At 42.3% G+C, this 23,405-nt stretch overlaps 1 protein-coding gene across 1 annotated transcript in view; it reads left to right on the top strand.

Moving 5' to 3' along the window:
- The window catches only part of COG7 (component of oligomeric golgi complex 7), a 76,721-nt gene that overhangs the window by 6,503 nt on the left and 46,813 nt on the right, over positions 1 to 23,405 (top strand). The window contains exons 4-6 of the mRNA XM_002927125.4: positions 1,207 to 1,375; positions 16,687 to 16,769; positions 17,539 to 17,661. Coding sequence (XP_002927171.1) covers positions 1,207 to 1,375; positions 16,687 to 16,769; positions 17,539 to 17,661 — 375 coding nt within the window. The remainder of the gene's footprint in view (positions 1 to 1,206; positions 1,376 to 16,686; positions 16,770 to 17,538; positions 17,662 to 23,405) is intronic.

Genomic DNA, 23,405 nt, shown 5'->3' on the forward strand with positions numbered 1-23,405 from the left:
GGGCTCGATCCCATAACGCTGGGATCACGCCCTGAGCCGAGGCAGACGCTTAACCGCTGTGCCACCCAGGCGCCCCTGATCCCTGCCGTTTTGTGGCCCTACATGGTAGTATGTTGTGAATGCTGCTCTGCACTTTTTGCACTCCACAATCTATTATTTTCTATCGGTCTTCTTTATCTTGAAGTACAGGAGAGCCGTACTTCTTCCCATTCCATTTCAGAGCCCCCTCTGGGCTCATGACAAGGTAATCAATATGGGCCTCATAGATGTGAGTTGCAAATCTTCCTGGATTCCGGGCACATGCCTGAGAGGGAATGGACTTAAATAGTCTGTGATTGCAGTCAGCACACTACTAGTATTCACTAGCTAAAAGTTAGAAAGCTTTTGCCCTTCTCAACTATCCTGATATTCAGAACCAGCTGCTCACAAGACCACATGCATCCCGCTGGACTCCCCCTAGGCAACGCGAACTGAATTCATTATTTCTGTCTAGAACCACTCCCCATTTGCTCTTCCCTTTGGCCTCCCTGTCCTGGGTTCATGGTGGCACTTCCAAGCAAGGGTCTAGGCTAGAAACCTCAGCAGTCCTTAACCGCTCCCTCTTCCCCATCTCTTCCATCTTTCTCCGTAGTTGTTTGTTCTTTGGATGCCTCTGCCACCACTCTGGTCACACTTCCCATTGTCTTTCTCCTAGACCATTGCAGCATCCACCCATCCCTGCTGGCTCCTGGCCTCTCACAGGCAAACTCAGTCGCTCCCTCCCCTGTGCCCCGGTAGCACCTGAGCCGTGCTCCTTACAATGTGTCCTGATCTTTCTGTCCCTATGTGTTGTGAACTCAGGGGCTGCAGTGTGATCTTCTTTGTGTCTCAAACATCTAATACAGTGTCTGACACGTCGTAGACACCTATTGAGTACTGAAATGAGACATAATTACTGCATTCTTAATTCTTTTAAAAAACGTTTCTTTTTTTCTTCCTTTTAAGATTTTATTTATTTATTCAAGAGAAAGAGAGGGAGAGTACAAGCAGGGAAAAGGGAGAAGCAGGCTCCCCACTGAGTAGGGAGCCTGATGTGGGGCTCAATCCTAGGACCATGAGGTCATGACCTGAGCTGAAGGCAGATGCTTAACTGACTGAGCCACCCAGGCGCCCCTGGAGGACCTGCGGTCTTTTAAAATAAATATCCTCTATTCTGGTCTTTTATAGGACATAGCTGTGATTTCTGCCAAGCTGACAGGTATGCAGAACAGCTTAATGATGCTTGTTGATACACCAGACTACTCGGAAAAATGTGTGCACTTGGAGGCACTGAAGAACAGGCTGGAGGCCCTGGCCTCCCCGCAGATTGTAGCGGTGTTCACCTCTCAGTCTATAGGTAAGTGTGGGCCCTCTCTCATCTCTGTGCACACCTCCTCACAAAGGTAAGGCTTTCCAAGTCTTCAATCTTTTGAGTGTCTTACTGTGGATTAAATTATGTAGTTTGGAAGTTAAGTTGTAACTTTATGGGGGTTTCCTTTTTGCAATAATTTATATGAATGTTTTCGAGCGTATAGAATAGTTGAGCTAAGCACACGACAAACACACCATCTAGATCCTAGTTTAGCGTTTTACCACATTCGTTTTGTCACATATCTATCCACCCATCCATCTCTGTCCATCCAAGTTCTGTTTGGGATGCATTGCAGAATAACTTATAGATGTCAGCATACTTCACTCTTAAATGCTTCTGCATTCATATCAATAACTAGAGTTCAGGATTGGTTTATGATTCTCTTTTTTGGAGGTAAAATTTACTTTTAGAGAAATGCACACATCTTAGGCATACTGTTTGATGAGTTTTGACCCTTGTCAAATATGATTTTTATTTCTTCTGACCTACTAACGTGGGAAATCCTATTGATAGCATTTCTAATACTGTATTATTCTTGCAACTCACGAACAAGCCTCACATGTTTATGGGATGTCTCTGTGGGTGCACACACATGTGTGTGCATGTTAAAGTCTTACTGGATATTTGCTGGCATTTTATGTAGAACTTTTTCATAGAGATCCATTTAGTAAATATCTGTGTGAGGTTTTGCTATTAGGGTTGTGTTGGCTTCATAGAAATGGTTGGGAAGCTTCAGTCTTCCTTATTACTCTGTCAGGTTTTGTTTTTAAAGATTTTATTTATTCATTTGAGAGAGGCACAGAGAGAGAGAGAGAGAGACAGAGAGAGAACGAGGGGGTTAGGAGAGGCAGGGGGAGAAGCAGGCTCCCGGCCGAGCAGGGAACCCAACGTGAGGCTCAGTCCCAGGACCCTGGGATCATGACCTAAGCCGAAGGCAGACGTTTAATGACTGAGCCACCCAGGCGCCCTTTTAAGGAACATTTTTATCAAATATTGCCATAGCTCAGATAGAATGCTTTCTACCTGTAGTTCAGCTTGGGTGTGAATATTATAACTTCTGCCTTTTTCGTTTGTACTTGCTTTAGTATGGCTTTACCCATTATTTTTTTTTTAACCTTCAAACTTTCTGAGATGTTTTAGACTTGGCTATTGGAGATGGCACATTGTTGAATTTTGATTTTTGATCTAATCCTTGTGCTTTTTAATAAATGACTTTATCCCATTTAGGTTTTCATTTTATTCCAGAAATTCTCAGTCTTTTATGTCTCTATATTTTCTACCTTATGTTTCTCTTTTCTCTGTGTTTTCTCCTCATAGATGATTTGAAAGATACATAAGTTTTTAGTTTTTCTAGTGATTTAGGATTTCAAATTATACTAAAGTAAATTTCTTTTTCAATTTATCAGCCTCCTGAATGAAACACTATCTTCCACCCCCAGGTCGTGTGCTTTAACTCTTTCTGCTTTCCATCGTCCCTCTTCCCTGCCCAGTCTAGAAGATTGCATAGTCATGTTATACTATCTAATTATTCATTATTAATTTTGAAATTATTCATTGTTTTATCATGTGGCTTTTCTCTAAACTTTTAAATATTAGAAAATTTTCATATTTGATATTTTATCTTTATGTAACTATTTTCTTTTCTTTTTTTTTTTTTAAAGATTTTATTTATTATTAATTTGACAGAGAGAGACAGCCAGCGAGAGAGAGGGAACGCAAGCAGGGGGAGTGGGAGAGGAAGAAGCAGGCTCCTAGCTGAGGAGCGTGATGTGGGGCTCGATGCCATAACGCTGGGATCACGCCCTGAGCCAAAGGCAGACGCTTAACGACTGCGCCACCCAGGCGCCCCTACGTAACTGTTTTCTAACTAATAATTGTTTATTTATGCTCAGGGTCTTGTTTAAATGGATTCAGTGCTCACTTTTAGACTTTTCAGCCCACGTGTTCCCCATTTATTAATTCTTTGAGGCTTCTCTTCATGACCAGCATTTTGTTTTCAAGTAGATTTTTTTTGCCTCAGGAAGAGCATAGGGATTATATGTATAGCCTCAGTGTTTATGTAGGAAAGAATGTCTTTCTATTGCTTTTACACATGGAAGAAAATGGCTGCATTTGGAATTTTTGGATCACACTGTTTTTCCTTTAGAATTCTGGAAACCTTGCTTCCGTGTTTTCTGCCAACTGTATTTGGCTGATAAACATGAGACTGGCCCCCTTCCTTCCTTCCTTCTTTTTTTTTTTTTGTAGTTTGTTTGTTTCTTTTCCTTGAATAGTTAAAACAGGTGTTAGCAAGCACTTTCTGTAAAGGGCCGGGTAGTAAATATTTTGGGCTGTCTGGGCCATGTGTTCTCTGTCACCAATACGTAACTCTGCAGTTGCAGTGTGAAAGCCTGTGTGTAAATGAGTGGGCTTCTCTGTGTTCCAGTAAAATTTTATGACAAAACCAGGTGGTGATTTGGCCTGCTGGCTTAAAAGATTCTTTCTTTTACCATATGGTTTAGTTACTTCACTAGATTATTTTTCAGTTTGGGAAAAATATTTTTCTGGAACATAATGTGAGCTCTTTTTATTTGCTGATTCATGTCTTTCTCCATTTCTAGAAAATTTCTTTCTTAAAAAATTTTTTTTTCTATTCCATTTGTTTTCCATTTTTGAGAACATCAACTGTCTGTCCATCAGCTCTCTCTTTACCCCTCCCTTTATGTCGTGTTCTCTCTGGTCTATTTTAGCTCTTTATCGACTCTCACCATAGTTTNACCGTAGTCTTTTTTTTATTTTTCCAAAAGATTGTTTTCCATTTCACCAATAGCATCCTTTTTCTTTCCTCCCTCCATCCCTCCCTCCCTCCCTTCCTTTCTTCCTAAAGATTTTATTTATTTGAGAGAGAGATAGCAAGAGAGAGCACGAGTTGGGTGGAGGGGCACAGGGAGAGGGAGAAGCAGGTGCCCCACTGAGCAGGGAACCCGATGCGGGGCTCGATCGCAGGACGCTGGGATCGTGACCAGAGCTGAAGGCAGATGCTTAATGACTGAGCCACCCAGGTGTCCCAAGTCCTTTGCCCTTTTTAAAATTGGGTTATTTATTTTTTATTGTTGAATTATAGGAGTTTGTTATATAGTCCAGATATTAATCCCTGATCAGATATATGATTTGTATACTTGGATTCTGTGGGTTGTCTTTTCATTCTATTTATAGTGTCCTTTGATGCACAAGTCTTAAATTTTGATGTAGTCTAATATATCTGTGTTTAATTTTGTTGCTTGTGTTTTTGGGGTCATAAGTAAGAAACTATTGCCAAATCCAATGTCATGAAACTTATCCCATTTTCTTCTAAGAGTTGATAGTTTTAGCTCTTACATGTAGCTCTTTGATCCATTTTAAGTTAATTTTTGTATATGGTGTAAGGGTCCAACTTCTTACTTTTGCATGTGGATATCCAGTTTTCTGAGCATCATTTGTTGTCCTTTCCCCATTGAATGGCCTTGACACCCTTGTTGAAAGTCATGTGACTATATACGTGAAGGTTTATTTCTGGGCTCTCTATTCTCTTCTGTTGGTCATGTCTATCCTTATGCCAGTACCACACTGTTACCCCCCCCCACACACACACACTTTGTTTTGATTATTGTAGCTTTGTTTTGAAGTCATGTAGTATGTTTTGAAATCATGAAGTGTGAGACCACCAATGTTACCCTTCTTTTTCAAGATTGTTTTGCCTATTTGGGGGTCCCTTGAAATTCCATATGAATTCTAGGATGGGTTTTTCTGTTTCTCCAGCAGACACCATTGGGATTTTAATAGGGATTGTATTGAATCTGTAGATGGCTTTGGGTAGTTTTGCCATCTTAACAGTATTAAGTCTTCCAGTCCATGAACATGGGATGTTTTTTCATTTATTTGTGTCTTCTTTAATTTCTTTCAGCAGTGTTTTTTTGTTTTCAGAGTACAAGTCTTTCAGGTCCTTGTTACATTTATTCCTAATATTTTATCTTTTTGATGCTACTGTAAATGAAAATTTTTTAAAATTTCCTCCTCAGATTGTTCATTGTCAGTATATAGAAAAACAACTGATTTTTTTAAAAAGATTTTATTTATTCATTTGAGAGAGAGAGACAGAGACAGAGAGCACAAGCAGGGGGAGAAGCAGAGGGAGAGGAAGAAGCAGACTCCATGCTGAGCTGGGAGCCTGATGTGGGGCTTGATCCCAGGACCTGGAGATCATGACCTGAGCCGAAGGCAGACATCCAACCATCTGAGCCACTCAGGTGCCCTAACACAACTGACTTTTGTGTGTTGATTTTGTATCCTACAACTTTGCCAAATTCACTTATTAGTTCTAATAGGTATTTTTGTGGAATCTTTAGGGTTTTCTGATTATAAGATCATGTCATCTGCAAACAAAGATAATTTTACTTCTTCCTTTTCTCTTAGAATGCTTTTAATTTCTCTTTCATGCCTCATTGGTCTGGCTAAGACTTCCAGCACTAAGGTGAATAAAGGTGGCGAAAGCAGGCATTCTTGTCTTGTTCCTGACCTCAGAGGAAGAGTTTGAAATAGCTTTTCACCATTGAGTGTTAGTTATGTCAGCTGGTGGCTTTTCATGTACGGCCTGTATTACATTGACATAGTTTGCTTCTATTCCTCGTTCGTTAAGTTATATCATGAAAAGTGTTGAATTTTATCAAAGTCTTTTCTTCATTATTTGAGATGATCATGTGAATTTTGTCCATCAGTCTGTTAATATGGTATATTATATTGTTGATTTTCATATCTTGAACCATCCTTGCATCTCAGGAATAGATTCCACTTGGCTATAGAGTATTGTCCTTTTAATGTGCTGCTGATTTTGGTTTGCCAGTATTTCGTCAAGGATTTTTGTGTCAGTATTCATCAGGGATGTGGCACCTGGGTGGCTCAGTTGGTTAAGTGTGTGACTTTTGATTTCTGCTCTGGTCATGATCTCAGGATCATGAGATTGAGCTCGGTGTTGGGCTCTGTGCTGGGTGTGGAGTCTGCTTGAGCACTCCACCCCTGCTTGAAAGCACGCGTGCTCTCTCTCTCTCTCAAAAAAAAAAAATCATCAGGGATATTGGTCTGTAGGTTTCTTTTCTTGTATTGTCTTTGTCTGGCTTTGGATCAGCGTAATGCTGGCCTCACAGAATGAGTTAGAAAGTGTTTCCCTCCCTTCAGTGTTTTGGAAGAGTTTGAGAAGTATTGGTAATAATTTTTCTTTAAATGTCTAGTAAATTCACCAGTGAAGTCATTTGGTGTGCTTTTCTTTGTTGAAAGGTTTTTGATACTGATTCAATCTCCTTACTAGTTTTAGATCCATTTAGATTTCTTATTTCTTCATGATTCAGTCTTGGTAGATTGTGTGTGTCTAAGAATTTGTTCATTTCATCTAGTTAATCCAATTTGTTGGTGTATAATTGTCTATAGTACTTATTTATTTATTTATTTTTTAATTTATTTACTTAAAAAATATTTATTTATTTGAGAGAGAGAGAGTACGAGCGCAAGCTTTGGGAGAGGGAGAGGGAGAAGCAGACGCCCTGCTGAGCACAGAGCCCAACATGGGGCTCGCTCCCAGGACCTGGAGGTCATAATGTGAGCTGAAGTCACACGTTTAACCAACTGAGCCACCCAGGCACCCCTATTTTTTTTTTTTTTTAAGTAGGCTCCATGCCCAACACAGGTCTTGAACTCAGAACTCTGAGATCAAGACCTGAGATAAGGAGTTGGACATCCACCAACTGAGCAATTCAGGCGCCCCCCCCATAGTATTTTCTTATAATCCTTTTTATTTCTGTAAGATCAGTAGTAGTGTCCTTCCTTTCATTTCTGACTTTATTTGAAATACCTTCTCTCTTTTTCGTAGTGAATCTAAGTAAAAGTTTGCCAATTTTGTTCATCTTTTCAAAGAACCACCTCTTGGTTTTGTTGATTTTTCTTTTTTCTTTTGCTCTATTACGTTGATCTCTGCTCTGATCTTTATTATTTCTTCCCTTCTGCTACCTTTTGGTTTAATTTGTTCTTTTTTTTTTTTCCTAGTTCTTTAGGATATAGAGTTTAGGTTGTTGGCTTGAGATCTTTCTTCTTTTTTAAGGTAAGTATTTACAGCTATAAATGAGCCCTTAGTGCTGCTGGTGTGGCATCCTGGACGTTTTGGTATGTTGTGTTTTTATTTTCATTTGTCTCAAGATAATTCCTAATTTCCCTTATGGTATCTTCTTTGACCCATTGGTTGTTTAAGACTGTTGTTTAATTTCCACATATTTGTGAATTTTCCCATAGTTTTTTCTTTTGATTTCTAGTTTTATTTCATTACGATTGGAAAGGATATGTGATTTCCGTCTTAGTTACTTGTCTTCTGGCCTCAGATATGATCTATCCTGGAGAATGTTTCATGAGCACTTGAGAAAAATATGTATTCTGCTGTTGTTGGGTGGAGTGTTCTCTGTGTGTGTGTGTGTGTGTGTGTGTGTGTGTATGTGTATGTGTATGTGTTGGGTCTAATTGGTTTATGGTGGTGGTAAAGTCCTTGACTTCCTTATTATCCTCTCTCTGCTTGTTCTTGACGTGCTCTCATGATGGACCTTCTGCACACTCTGTTCCTTCTCTTTTTTTCCCCTCCCTGTGTTACTTTTGCACAGGTCCTATTGTGGGGTTTTCTTGGTTTGTTTTTGTTTCTGCTTGGTCATATTTATACGTGGCTGCTTTTTTCTGGGCTTGCTCTTTACTGGAAAATAACGTGCGATTTCCAAGGAAGCCCCTCCTTGTTTACCTGGGCTTTGTTGAGAACTCTCCTCTTGCCCTTGAATTAAAGGCTGCATTCTGTGTTGTGCTTTTCAGTGGCCTAAAGAGAACGGATTCAGGACTCATTTCCAGCTTTTTCATTCCATAACGTACCCATTTGTCAGTCATCTGTTTGGAGATGGGATCCAGGACTGGAGTTGGGTTGTGGAAAGTCACCATCTGGCAGCTTTGTCCCTCCCATTTTCTCATGAATGTGTTGCAGCTACAGACCCACGGAGCTCGTGGATGTGGTTGGGGTGCACCTCTGGTTAGGTGGTGTTGGAGAAGAAATTAGCAATGGAGGTGGGGAGGTGGTGCCTCCGTGGATTTGAGTGCATTTCCTTTCCTTCTGGAGGGGTTCGCTACTGAAATCAGGTTTGAATGATGCCCTTTGGGTCAAGATTATGGGCCTTGGTGGTGAGGGCAAACTATATTTGTCTGCTTTTGTTCACAGATTTAAATCAGGCTTGATTCCAGACTCACTCTCTGTAGGCAGGATGGATTCGGAAGGGAGAAATTGCTTTTTTTAGCCGCTGCTGGGCTGAAGCGGAGGAGATAAGCCTTCTCCCCTTGCCTGGACCAGACCTCCTCTTTGCTCCCTGTCTCCACCTTGTCCTGTCATGCTCAGCCGCTCCCTGCCGGTAGTCCCAGTGCTCCTGGCATCCCCACTCAGCTTGGGCCAAAGTGACTGGGTATCTGATTACTTTCTCTGAAGTTCTGTAGTACAGATATTTCCCCGGCTTCAGCGNTGGTTTGTTTTTGTTTCTGCTTGGTCATATTTATACGTGGCTGCTTTTTTCTGGGCTTGCTCTTTACTGGAAAATAACGTGCGATTTCCAAGGAAGCCCCTCCTTGTTTACCTGGGCTTTGTTGAGAACTCTCCTCTTGCCCTTGAATTAAAGGCTGCATTCTGTGTTGTGCTTTTCAGTGGCCTAAAGAGAACGGATTCAGGACTCATTTCCAGCTTTTTCATTCCATAACGTACCCATTTGTCAGTCATCTGTTTGGAGATGGGATCCAGGACTGGAGTTGGGTTGTGGAAAGTCACCATCTGGCAGCTTTGTCCCTCCCATTTTCTCATGAATGTGTTGCAGCTACAGACCCACGGAGCTCGTGGATGTGGTTGGGGTGCACCTCTGGTTAGGTGGTGTTGGAGAAGAAATTAGCAATGGAGGTGGGGAGGTGGTGCCTCCGTGGATTTGAGTGCATTTCCTTTCCTTCTGGAGGGGTTCGCTACTGAAATCAGGTTTGAATGATGCCCTTTGGGTCAAGATTATGGGCCTTGGTGGTGAGGGCAAACTATATTTGTCTGCTTTTGTTCACAGATTTAAATCAGGCTTGATTCCAGACTCACTCTCTGTAGGCAGGATGGATTCGGAAGGGAGAAATTGCTTTTTTTAGCCGCTGCTGGGCTGAAGCGGANGATTTACCAGTGAACTCAGCACCCAGAGATGACTTAATGTTTTCTTCTGGTTTTTTCCTGTGAGTATGTACCTGTATCTTTTAAGGCAGGACTATCCATTGAGTATATACAATTTTGTACCTTGTTTTTCCCCCCTGTGAGCACTTTGGCATGAGCGTTTTCTCATGCACATAGGATTTTGATAGGTGGGGAGGAATGTTTCCGGCAAAGGAACAACATACATAGGAGTGGTATAGAAATGGGAAAACTCAGGGGCAGTTGTGGGAGTAACAGGTAAGCCCATTTCAGTGGAGTGAACATTGGGAAATGGTCAGATGAGGCTGGACAGGAGAGCTGGGGACAGAGCATAGTTTGCCTTGAACAGACTGAGGAGTTTCTATCCGGGGAAGAATTTCATGGCTATTAGCAGTTTATTAGTAAATCTGCTGAGGGCTGTGGCCGAGTGGAAGGAGTATGGACCTGGGAGATGGACAAGCCAATTTTGAAATCTTTGGGGTGCTGCCTCTGAGCAGTGAGACCTCAGTTTCCTTCTTAGTAAAAGGAGTACAGAAATTGCACCGAGTCCTACGCTTAATACCAGAATTTGGCTCTTAGAGTCCTTTGCTATGTGTGGCATGCTGATGTTTACCAAATTATTTACTTATTCCTCAAGCCACCACATATGGGAACATTTAAGGGGTTGAGTTTGTTTGCTTTTGTACAATTCCTATCTGGTGTAATTCAAAGTTGGCATTCCGAAAGGATAACTCCCTTTTAAATATTATTTTAAAATACTGATTATGTGAGGAAAAGCAGGGAATGCAAGGATGAATAAGATAAGGTTGCTGTCCTTCAGGGACCTTACAGCTTGTTGAGGGTGAGGCCAGGAAAGAACAAGTACACAAATAATAAAATGATTTACAAGATGGAATGTGAAAGCTGCCTTAGCCGTCCCCGGGATGAAGGGAAAAGATGATAGAAAATCGAGGAAGCTTTTCTGAAAAAGCTAATATATGTGCAGATCTTTGAAAGAGAGATGAATTTTTTAAAAATGTTTAATTGTTTCTGATTATAAGAGTAATACAGGTTATTGAGAATTGGAAAGATATACACAAATATAAAAATGAAGATGATTTACCAGTGAACTCAGCACCCAGAGATGACTTAATGTTTTCTTCTGGTTTTTTCCTGTGAGTATGTACCTGTATCTTTTAAGGCAGGACTATCCATTGAGTATATACAATTTTGTACCTTGTTTTTCTCCCCTGTGAGCACTTTGGCATGAGCATTTTCTCATGCACATAGGATTTTGATAGGTGGGGAGGAATGTTTCCGGCAAAGGAACAACATACATAGGAGTGGTATAGAAATGGGAAAACTCAGGGGCAGTTGTGGGAGTAACAGGTAAGCCCATTTCAGTGGAGTGAACATTGGGAAATGGTCAGATGAGGCTGGACAGGAGAGCTGGGGACAGAGCATAGTTTGCCTTGAACAGACTGAGGAGTTTCTATCCGGGGAAGAATTTCATGGCTATTAGCAGTTTATTAGTAAATCTGCTGAGGGCTGTGGCCGAGTGGAAGGAGTATGGACCTGGGAGATGGACAAGCCAATTTTGAAATCTTTGGGGTGCTGCCTCTGAGCAGTGAGACCTCAGTTTCCTTCTTAGTAAAAGGAGTACAGAAATTGCACCGAGTCCTACGCTTCTGGTTCCAAGGGAGGCACTCCGTGAACATTATTCCTTTCTCTTGGACCCCCGTTCAAGATTTCCTGGCTCTNACCGCTGGCTGTCCCTATCTCTGTCGAATAAATAAATAAAATCTTAAAAAAAAAAAAAAAGAAATTGCACCACCGAGTCCTACGCTCCTGGTTCCAAGGGAGGCACTCCGTGAACATTATTCCTTTCTCTTGGACCCCCGTTCAAGATTTCCTGGCTCTCACAGTAACCCAAAGGGAATAAGTCCTAAGAGATCAGTTGGGAACTCTTGAAGGTTCTGTTTGAGTGAGAGCAGCAGCCGCGTTTCTAAAAAGCCCTCTAGCTCAGCGGATGGAGCTACACTACAAATTGGAAGTCCAGACCCACAAGTGACTTCATCGGTTTCATTTTTCCATTTCTTGAATTCAGTTAAAATTTGTTCCCCTTACCAACAGTGATGAAAAAGTTAAACAGTACTGGAGGTCTTACTGGGGAAAAGAACATTTTTTCCCTCTACCACTTTATTCCCCAGTCCTGATCCCAGGAGAGCACTTTTAATTCTCAGAGCTGTTTTCTTCGGCATTTGACTTTATATTTTTGCATAATACATTTATTTACTTATTTTTAAAGATTTTTTCCAAGAGAGAGAAAACATGCACATGCATGCATGGTTGGGGGCGGCGGGGGGCAGCTGTGCAGAGGGAGAGGGAGAGAGAGAATCTCAAGCAAACTCCCCGGTGAGCACAGAGCCCAACGCAGGGCTTGATCCCATGACCCTAAGATCATGACCTGAGCCAAAATCAAGAGTCGGGTGCTTAACCGACTGAGCCACCCAGGTGCCCCTTTGCATAATACATTTGTTATTTTATTTCCTTGTATATTAATTTTAGGCATTGTCTATTGACTTCCTATTGTTATAGCTAAGGATTTCGCTTTCATACCACTTCTCTCTCCCCTCTCCATGCTCCTTGTATACCATTGTTTTTAATTGAACTAATAAATAGTGTTTCTGTTACCACAACTTTATAAGCTCCGTTCATTTTTGCAGAGTCAGGTTCGGCACTATGGTTTTAATTCCTTTCCTCTTCAGCTTCACTTCATCTTTAAGTTTCNGCTTCGCTTCATCTTTAAGTTTCTGGTTGCCTTTTTTTTTTTTTTTTTTTTTTTAAAGATTTTTTAATTTCTTTATTCAACAGAGATAGAGACAGCCAGCGAGGGAGGGAACACAAGCAGGGGGAGTGGGAGAGGAAGAAGCAGGCTCATAGAGGAAGAGCCCGATGTGGGGCTCGATCCCATAACGCCGGGATCACGCCCTGNCCTTCACTTCATCTTTAAGTTTCTGGTTGCCTTTTTAGTTCCCTCTCATTCTTGTTACCATCCACCGGCCTTCATTTTTTTCCAAAATGGGAGTAAGGCATTCTGAGTTCCTTTCCCCTTTTCCCCAGAGNGTTGCCTTTTTAGTTCCCTCTCATTCTTGTTACCATCCACCGGCCTTCATTTTTTTCCAAAATGGGAGTAAGGCATTCTGAGTTCCTTTCCCCTTTTCCCCAGAGACGTCCCTTCTGGAACTGTCCCCTCTTCTCTGAACTGGATCAGGACAGCTCCTGGAATTCTTGGCTCGGTCTGAGGTTTAAACTGTTGAATCTGTCGGTTGTCATTTTGGACAAGTCACAGGAGTTAGATGATGGAACCTGACTGAGAGACCATCTTGGCACATCTGGTTGTATGATCTTGACGGGCTTATTTATTCTGTTGCCAATTTCTCCATCTTCTGGCCTCGTAGGCTTGCACTGAGGTTGAAGTGAGGTTATATAAGTGGAGATGCTTTGGAAGAAGTGTGAATGTAAAAGGGTGACAGCTAGCTTCTCCACAGTGCAATTTTTTAATGTTGTTACCTATGTTGTATATCGAAGGCCTTTGATAGTATCCTCACCTCTGTTTATATTTATTGATACATTCAACCAGGTATTCTCTTTCTTCAGGAAAAATGAATGACAGAGAGTGGGGGAAGGGTGAAGGGTAGCCCTCTCAGGCACATGTCCGAGGGGTGTTGTCCATGTCTATACCTAGAAGGAACCAGGGTGAAGTGGTACAGATGGATGCAGTGGGGGAAATATTTTAGTATGAGATTTAAGAGCATTTCTTCCCATATATTTATTTTATTTCACAGATAATTATGACATACTTCCTATGTGCAGGGCACTGTGTGAGAAGTACTTCCTTATGTCCAAGTAGAATATGAAATCATGTGCAAAATCAATGTAAACAAAATTTCCCATCAATGCTGTTTGTTATATTGTCTTACTTATAATCCAAAATCAGTTGTTAATTTGAAATAAGAATCCATTGGCCCTATGTTAACACTGTGGGTGAATGGCATAGAGACTAGGGACCCCATCTTATTCACATGAGGCCTGCATCAGTTGGGATTCTTTTGTTGCAAGTGACAGAAACCCAATTCAAACAGGCCTAAATGAAAGAGAGAGAGAGAGACAGAATATATTGCTTATGGAACTGAGAAGTTCCAGAGTAGGTCTTGTTAATCCAGGCACAAACTGTGTGCTCATTAGGACCCAGTCTCTCCTGTCATTTCTTGGCTCTGTCTCTCTATATGTTGGCGTTAGTTACTTCAGGGTGCACTTTTCACGTGGTGGCCCATGCACTTCCACGCTTCTATCCTCACAGCTTACGAAGAGACTGAGCCTGGGTGGCTCAGTCGTTAAGCGTCTGCCTTCGGCTCAGAGCGTGATCCCAGAGTTCTGGGATCGAGCCCTACATCAGGCTTCTCCACTGGGAGCCTGTTTCTTCCTCTCCCACTCCCCCTGCTCGTACTCCCTCTTTCGCTGGCTGTCTCTCTCTCTGTCAAATAAATAAATAAAACCTTTAAAAAAAAAGAGAGAGATCCCAGGATTAATCTTGATTGCATTGATGGGCAGGCTTTTGCACCTCAGAACCAATTACTTTGATGAGGTGGATTTGAGGCTCTGGCTGGCCATTCTCTGGATCCTGGAGTAGAGTCAGCTTCACTAGAAACATTTAAATGGAAAATGGTCAAAAGGTACAAACTTCAGTTATAAAAAGTACCAGGGATGTAATGTACAACATGGTTGTAGCTAATGTTTCTATAGGATATACCAAGGCAGTTGTTAAGAGAATAAATCCTGACAGATATTCATCACTAGAAGAATTTTTTCCCTTTCTTCTTTTTTTTTCTTTTCACCGTGTCTGTATGAGAAAATGGATGTTAGCTGAACCTGTTATTATCATTTTACAATATGTGTAGCATGATGTATGCCTTAAACTTATACACTGATGTCGTTTCAGTAAAACTGGAAACAAAACCAAACAAAGTAATAAATGATACTGTTCTTTGATTAAGACAATTGACATTTGCTCTGTCTTATGTATATGTAATCACTAGCAGCTGTAGGAAAGTGCTAATGGTATTATTAGGTAATATAAACTAAATTTGTTGCTTTGCCAAAAAAAAAAATGGGAGAATGGGAGGCAGGTCCATGATCTCTTGAAAAAGCAGAGCTGTCAGAGGAAGGGCAGTCGGGTGTGGTTGTGAAACAGCGTGTCTACGCCCAGACCCCACAGCACCCAGCAGGTGGCTCTTCACCAGGCAGGGGCTCAGCAGTGCCTTTGCATTGAGTCCGTGGTATTGTTTGGAGCCTGGCTTTATTATAGTTGCCAAAGTAGGTTTCCTGTTTCTTTCTCTCTTGTCTGAATCGGGAACTCTTCCCAGTTTTACAAATTTGTGTTTAATTTAATGTATTATCCTTGAAAAACTTGAAATCCTCTGTAAGGGCAGAGACTCACATGTCACCTTTAAGTTTTCCAGCGCTTTTACTAACTGGGTTGGCTATATCGCCAAATTCTGCTTTATTATTAGTTTTAAGAAATAACAAGTTCTACTCTGTGGGGTTGAAATTTTTTAAGTTGTGATTATATTTTTAGACTAGTAAACGTTATAGTGGTTTCTGTCAAAAAGCGTTCTTTGAATATACACCAGAATGTTGACAGTGTTTAACAGAGTGTGATAGGCAGTTTTTCCTTCTTGTTTTCCATACGAATATGCTATTTATATTGCTGAAAAACAATGCTATTTAAAGCAGTCATTAATTGAGACACCTGGGTAGCTCTGTCAGTTAAGCATTTGCCTTTGGCTCAGGTCATGATCTCAGGGTCCTGGGGTCAAGCCCCAGGTCAGGCTCTGTGCTCAGTGGGGAGACTGCTTCTCCCTCTCACGCTGCCTGCTGCTCCCCCTGCTTCAGCTCTCTCTCTGTCAAATAAATAAAAATCTTAAAAAATCAGTCATAAATTTACTACATTTTTTGAGTGTCTACCATGTGCTGTGCTAATTTCTAGGAATAGTGAGACAAGACAGGAAAGGTCACAACCTCATAGAGCTTGTATTTCCGAGGGTGAGAAAGATAATAAACTGTTTTACAAGTAACTAAATAGAATAATTCAGATTTTAATTAGTTCTACAAAGGGAAAGCTGTGATAGGGAATAAATAACAGGAGGAACCTAATTTAGGCAGGCTGATTAGGAAAGGCCCTCGTGATAAGAGGAGAGCCACACAGCCAGAAAGATCATCCCAGACCTAGTAAGTGCAAAGGCCCTGGGGCAGTAAAGAGCATGATTTGTTCTCGGCAGCTGGCAGAAGGTCTGCTGTGTCAGGATTTTTTAGTTCATATAAATATTAGATTGAGTCATATGAGATTGCTGCTTTTGTAGGGTCAGAATGGTTGAAGAGCAGTAGTTGCATGTGGTTCAGTCCGTGCTGTGGTTGAGCAGTCCTGCCGTTGGCCTGCAAGTGACTGAAGCTCTCTGGGCTGCACTTTCCTCCCCTGTGAAATGAGTTCAGTTGATGGTTTTTCAGATACCTTTCCGTCGCTGACATTTTATGATTCTAGTCTGGGCCAGGAGGAGGTGAGGCAGGTGAATTGCCTAAAGCACAAAATGTAAGGAGACTCTCACACTGCCCTTGCACAACCCTGAAAGTGAGAGTCTCCTTCAGTTTTGCAGCCCAGGCTTAGCTCCTACCCACCGACCCCCTCTCACCCCCACCCCGTCCCAGCCCTGATTCGAACTCATTCCAGTGTTCCCGTGGAACAATGACTTTGCTGATGCATAATCTGAGCTCGGTCGCTGATGCTTATTTTGATGCATTAGCTAAACAAGCCAAGGCTTGCAGGGTCTGAGTCACATATTCTGCCCTTATGCTTGACTTATTTTTCGTATCTGTAGTCTCTATGCCTGAGTTAATTCATTGTGTAGGTAGGCAGTTTGGAAGGCGAGCTTACATATATCCTCAGTGAGCCAGGTGAATTCTTTCTCTGGTCTGCAACAGGAAGCCTGGTACCAATGCGGACTTGTTTGATGTTGTTCTCCTTTAGATCAGTCCAGAGTGTTTGTCAAGGTGTTTACTGAAATCGACCGGATGCCCCAGCTGCTCGCCTACTACTACAAATGCCACAAGGTGAGGAGCTGGGGGTGCTTAAGTTTGTGGAATGCTCCCAGGCGGGGCTGCAGAGCTCCAATTGCCTCTTCCAGGGGGGAAACACCTGCCTCCTTGCCCTCTGGCCTTTTTCTTCTGATTCGCCAGTAGGGGGCGTTCTAAGTCCAGCCTGTTTATTCATTTGCTTGCCACTTGGAAAACACAAGCCCTCGGTTTTCCGCCTCTTGTGGGTTGATAGCTGGATTTCACTTACAGGCTGACAAGTTGTTTCAATTTCCCCCATTTTTGTCTTTCAAGGGAGAGTCGTGTCTTAGGCCTTATTATGCCCTCAGCAAGCCTGAAGAATTTTTTGTTTTCTAGAGTTGTTTTCATGAGGTGAAAACCTGACTGCTTTCCGGGCTGACCGAATTCCTCCAAGTCCAGCACTCGTGTGCTTTAAGCAGCGGTGTTAGGCCATGCAGCTCAAGTGCACATGCACTCACACCTTAAGGTCTTTCCCGAAGGCTGTAGCATGCCCGGCGGAAGGACCTTGGCAGGCTTTGGGGGCGAGGGGAAAGGAGAAGGGAGCACTTGGAGGGCAATGGATTCACATTCTAGTTGATGATCCGAGCAGGTGACGGTGAAGTCTTGTTTCCCCGCCTTTGTTTGCAGTGAATGGTCATCAGGGGGTGCCCCGTGACCCTGGGAGCAGGCAGCGGGGCATGGCTTGCCTCGCTGGGGTGGCAGGGCGGCTTTAGCAGGCGGCATGTCGTGTTTACTCAGTGAGATCCCCTCTGTTCTCTCTCTGCAGGCGCAGCTTTTAGCAGCCTGGCAAGAACTGTGCCAGAGTGACCTCCCCCTGGACCGACAGCTCACTGGGTTCTATGACGCCTTGCTCGGGGCTTGGCACACACAAATCCAGTGGGCGACGCAGGTAACAGCTCGCTTGGGTCCCAGGGAATGGGCGACTGCCCTGGGAGTGGTGTCTCCCCTGCTTCAAGCACTGCTTTGAACATCTCCCTATTTGCTGCCCTCACCGAAGGAGTTAAAGTCTTGAAACGCAAGGCAGTAAAATCTTTAGGTCTCCTTAAAACTCTTATCGTGCTTCTCTGTATCTTAAATGGAATCTAATGTGACAGCATTGCACGTTATTCAGCCAGGGAGCCTGTGGCATTCCTGAAGGCCATTATCTCCTGATCTAGAAATGGGAGGCCCTTGGTCAGGTGGTGTTTGACTGAACAAGATTGTTTTTATCTTAGCTTCAGGTAAAACGTACCTGGCCTAGAGTTAGTTTCTCTTATTCACACAGTACGCCCAGAGTTGGAGGAAGAGTACAGTTTGAAAGGTGCCCTCTGACTTGGGGAACCGACGAGATGGAGGAACTTCATTTCCATTGGACACTTGCCATCACTGATTTTCCCAAAGCCTCTCGGCATGGCATTTTCCACCATCCAGGGTATGATCCGCCATTCCCGTGTCTTGATGCCGGGAGGTGCCCCAGATCGTTTTTCCTTCTTTGAGGACAGAAGAGGCTGTGACTTACTGGGCCTGTTGATGGTGTGGCTTGTTTTTGGCTATTTGCCTTCACAATGAGTTGTGAGTTCCTCTTGCGGTGTGCATCTGTCCCCCATTGGAATGAGCTTGACTGTAGCTGGAGAGAATCCCCCATACAGGGTCACATCACCCCCGGTGGTTAAAGTGCTCTGCTCCATCCTCGTTGCTTTCTCCTGGAGTCAGCCGAACTCAGAGTTGGGTCACGACAAGATAAAACCCACCCTCTTGCAGACGTTCTGCAGCTTTTATGTAATCATAGCTTTGGCATGATCCTGTCAATGCCCATTCATTTCTGTGTCCTTGCCTCTTCTGTCTCTCGTGTCATGAGGACAAAACCAGTTCACGGCCACATGTGCAAATGCCCTTCATCATCTCAGAAAAAAGGATTTAGATTTTTCAGACTTCTGTTCGGGCCTCATTCTAAATTTTGTAAGATGTGAGTTTATGCTGGTGTATACTTTTGGTCCATGGCCCATTTCCTTTTGGGCTGTAAGCATGATAAGAGGCAGTCATCTCCTGAAGCTCAGTATAGTGCAAAAGAAAACCAAAGACACCACAGTAAATATGTTCCCTTCCGATTTATCCCCCCCAGTATTTTAATATAAAAATTTCCAACATATTAAAGAGTTGAAAGAATTGTATGGTGAATGCCCGTGTACCCACTTCATGTGCTCTGCAATGAATATTTTGCTGTGTTTGCTGTATCGTGAATCTATCCATCTTCCCATGTATCTGTCCATTTATTGGTCTTATTTTTTGATTCATTTTAAAGGAAGTTGCGAACATCATTTACTTCTAAACGTGTATTAGTAACTAGAGTTCAATATTTATTTGCCTTGTTTTTTTGAGGTAAAATTGTGAAATGCGATCATCTTAAATAGGCCAATTGATTGATTTTTTGAGAAATTCTGTGTAGCCTAATCTCTGTTAAGATACAGAGAACATTACCATCACTCTAGGAAGTTCTCTCTTGCTCCTTCCTAGTCAGTCTTTATACCAACACCCCTGAAGGCAACCACTGTTCTGATTTTTTCCTACCATAAATTAGTTTAGCCTGTTTTTGAATTTTCTGTAGATGGAATTATACGGTGTATGTCCTTTCCATAAGGCTTCTTTGATTCAGCCTGTTTGTGAGATTTATTCACGTTGTGTGAATCAGTACTTTGTTCCTTTTTATTGCTAAATACTGTTACGTGGCATGAATAGACCACAGTTTGTTTATTCATTCCTATATTGAGGGACACTTGGGATATTTCCAGTTTGGAGTTATTCTGAATAAAGCTGCTAATGAACGTTGTTCTCTAAGTCTTTTTGTGGACACACGTGTTCATATCTCTTGGGTAAATACCTAGGAGTGGAATTGCTGGGTCATCGGGCAGGTGTATGTTTAGATTTATAAGAAACTGCCAGACATTTTTTCAAAGTGGTTGTACTTTTTATACTCCCACAACAAGGGTGCAAGAGTCCTGATTGCCCCACATCTTTGCCAACGTTAGGTGATGTCAGTCTTTCTTAAGTTAGCCATTCTGGTGGGTGTGTTGTAGTATCTCATTGTGGTTTTAGTTTGTACTTTCCTGATGACTAAGGATGGTGAGCACCTTTTCAGTGTTCTTATATCTTCCTTTGTGAGTTGTCTGTTCAGATCTTCTGCCCATTACAGAAAATTGGTCTATTTGCCTTTTTATTATGGAGTTGTCAGAGTTCTTTGCATAGTCCTGATAAAAGTCCTTTGCCAGACATATTTTGTAGATACTTCCTTCTGGTCTGTGGCCTAAACAGAGGTATTGATTTTGATGAGGCCTAAATTTACCTTTTTTTTCTTTCATGGTTATTGTTTTATAAGTAACCACCACCAACCCCCAAATTGCAAAGATGCTCGTCTGTGTTTTCTTCTAGAAACTTGTTTAGTTTTTATAGTAAGGTCTGTGGTCCCTTTTGAATTGGTCTTTGTCTATAGTATATAAGGACAGGTCAGATTGTTTTCAGGTGGGCTCTTTAGGTTGATTCTGTAGCCCTAGTTGATAAGTTCCATTTTCCAGTCTATGAACTTCGTGGTGGTTCTTTGGCCAATGGCCAGAGAATCCTTTTGCCACATCACTTCAAAGGACTGGGGGACACCTCTGAGTTTAAGAGAACCAGTGTGTTTTAATTGAAACACTTAAAAAAAAATGCCACTGAAGGTCTAGGACCTGCCTTTATAGTTTCAGGTGACCTACTGGTTAGAGCTCCTTAGAACAGTTACTTAGTTTAATTCTTCCCCTGCCCCAGGTCACTGGAGCAGGAGATAAGAGTGAAGGGTATCCTCACTGCATAGTCCTTCCTCACAAGACATGGTGAGGAGTCAGGATTCCTTTTTCTAGACAAGGCTCATTTTCCTTTCCTCCTTGGGTCCTTTCCTTTTTTGCAGCAAAAGGTTTCTTCTGTCAGATGAAGACGTTGGGCTGAGTGGTATCTTAAGGTCTTGATGCTTCTCTGACATTAGCATGTTTGGTGATAGTGAAGGGACTGTGTTGGCCGGAGACAGGAGGGTTATGTGTGTGGCTTGTGGAACCATACAGTGGAGGAACTGTGAATTCAAGACAGGAGCATGGCTTTCTCTGGAAGATGGTGAGAGTCTAGAGCTACAGACTGAATGATGACATTGCTGTTTTAAGAATGATTTTGGTGTCAAAACGTCACCTGTGTAGTTTCCCTGCCCGGAAGGCTTAACTCTAATGCTATCATGAGGAAATAAGCAGACAAATTCAAATGCAAGGCCATTGTGTGAAACACTTGTTCCAGATTCTTCAAAATTGTCAGTGTCGTAAAAGAAAAAAAGTTGAGTTGATTTTAGATTAAAGGAGACCAAAAAAGAATGACAGCTAAATGTAACTGCATGATCCTTGATTGGAGTCTGCATGATAACAAAAAAACCATCAGGGACATTATAGGGAGGGTTGGGGAAATTTGAACTTGGACCAAGATTAAGTTTGATGAGTTGTAGTGTTGTGATGTAAGAGGATGCCCCCGTTTTTGTTGTGGTGGTGGTTGTTGTTTTTAAAGAATTTAGTTTTAAGTAATCTGTACACCCAGCATGGGGCTCGAATCTGCAGCCCTGAGATCAGGAGTTGCGTGCTCCACCGACTGAGCCAGCCAGGTGCCCCAGGATGGTCCCCTTTTTAAGAGGCACATGCTGAGGTGCCTACCATGAGACCTGTGTCAGAGAAATAAAGCACATGTAGCAGGATGCTAATAATTGATGAATCTTACAATATTTAAATATTTAAAATGTAAATAAGTCTTAAAAATGACATTTAAGAAATAACAAATTTGGAGGTGGCGTGGGGAGTGATCTGATGAGGAAAGATTGGCGACGAGGCAGGGGGCTTTTTCTGGCCTCGCACGGTGATGATAATGCCGTAAAAGGCATCTGGTTCAAGAAGAGCGGACGGTTGTTAAGGCCTAGTTACTGATAACGGAAAAGTCAGAGGGGAGATTTTCGTTGTGCCGGAGGGGAGATGCTACTGTCAGACATATGGAAGTTGACGGAAGCAGGTCTGGGAAGGTCAGGGGGACAGTAATGAATTCCAGTTTGGGACACTTAAATGCCCTGTTGGAAGACTGTTGCTCAAGGAATACATATCGGGGAGGTTTCTATAGTTTGGTTGTTTCATTCTTCGTTGGCTTGTTTGGTTCTTTCCTCTGTTCCTTTCTCTCAGACTCCAGCAGGGATGTTTATCAAACTAAACAGGTGTTCACTGAAGTTTTGTCAATTCTCTATTATTTTGGTAATCTAAAAAAAAAACCCCACATATTTTAGATTGTGGGCATGACTGCCGAAGGACCAATGACTGTTGTGTGATTGAGTGGGTGCATTCATATTGACAACCACGTCGATGTCCCTGTTCTGTTGGGGACAAACTCAGTACTTACGTGATGTATGCAGTGGCACCAGGTGCATTCTGTTTCATGCCGTAGCCAACTTGATATTTCCCTGGTACTCGGTAGTTTGCCCAGCGATAGAAGCAGGGCAAGAATCCTCGTCACACACCGCAAAGCAGTAGAGGCATGCTGAGCTCAAAAGAACCTGTGCCTTCAGATCAAATTAATGATGAAAAAGTTTAGTTGCAGGGTGTCATCTTCATCTGTCCTATTATTTTGAATTTTACTGGTTTTAATGTTGAAATGACTTTTTTTTATTGTGGTGAAATATACATAACATAAAATTTACCATTTTTAAGTGTACAGTTAAGCAGCATTGAGTATATTCAGTGTTGATTAACTACGACCACTTTCTGTTTCTAGAACTTTTTAATCATCCCAAACAGAGACTGTGTGCCCGTTAAGCAGTAACTCCCCAGTCCCTTCTCCCCCATGCCCTGGAGTCTGTTCTGTCTCTCTATATTTTCCTTTTCTAGATCCCTCTTAGAAGCGGAATCATACAGTATCTGTACTTTGTGTCTGGCTTATTCCACTTAGCAAAATGTTTTCAAGGATTATCTATGTCGTGGCAGATACTGGAATTTCCCATTCCTCTTTTATGGCTGAATAATATTCCATTATATGTAGCTACCACATTCTGTTTATCCATTCATCTGTTAAACACTTGGATTGCTCCCACCTTTTGGCTATTGTGAATAATGCTGCCGTGAACATGGGTGTGCAAATACCTGTTTGCGTCCCTGTTTTCAGTTCTTCAGGGATGTACACCTAGGAATGGAATTGCTGGATCATATCATCTTGTTTAACCTTTTGAGGAACAGCCAGACTGTTTTCCATAGCAGCTGCACCATTTTACCCTCCCACCAGCAAATGCGTGAAGGTTCCAGTTTCTCCACATCTGCGCTAATACTTATTTTCTTTTCTTTTTATTTGTTTATTTATCTTTTTATTAAACATTTTATTTGAGGGAGAGAGAGAGTGTGAGAGCACTTGTTGGGGGGTTAAGGGGCAGAGGGAGAGGGAGAAGCAGACTTCCCGCTGAGCAGGGGGCCTAACGCAGGGCTCGATCCCAGGATCCTGATATCATGGCCTGAGCTGAGGGCAGACCTTAACCAACTGAGCCACCCAGGCTGGCTCCCTCCCTCCCTCCCTCCCTCCCTCCCTCCCTCCCTTCCTTCCTTCCTTCCTTCCTTTCTTTTTCTT

Source organism: Ailuropoda melanoleuca, chromosome 10 (assembly GCF_002007445.2).
Source record: "Ailuropoda melanoleuca isolate Jingjing chromosome 10, ASM200744v2, whole genome shotgun sequence".
Taxonomy (NCBI): Eukaryota; Metazoa; Chordata; class Mammalia; order Carnivora; family Ursidae; genus Ailuropoda; species Ailuropoda melanoleuca.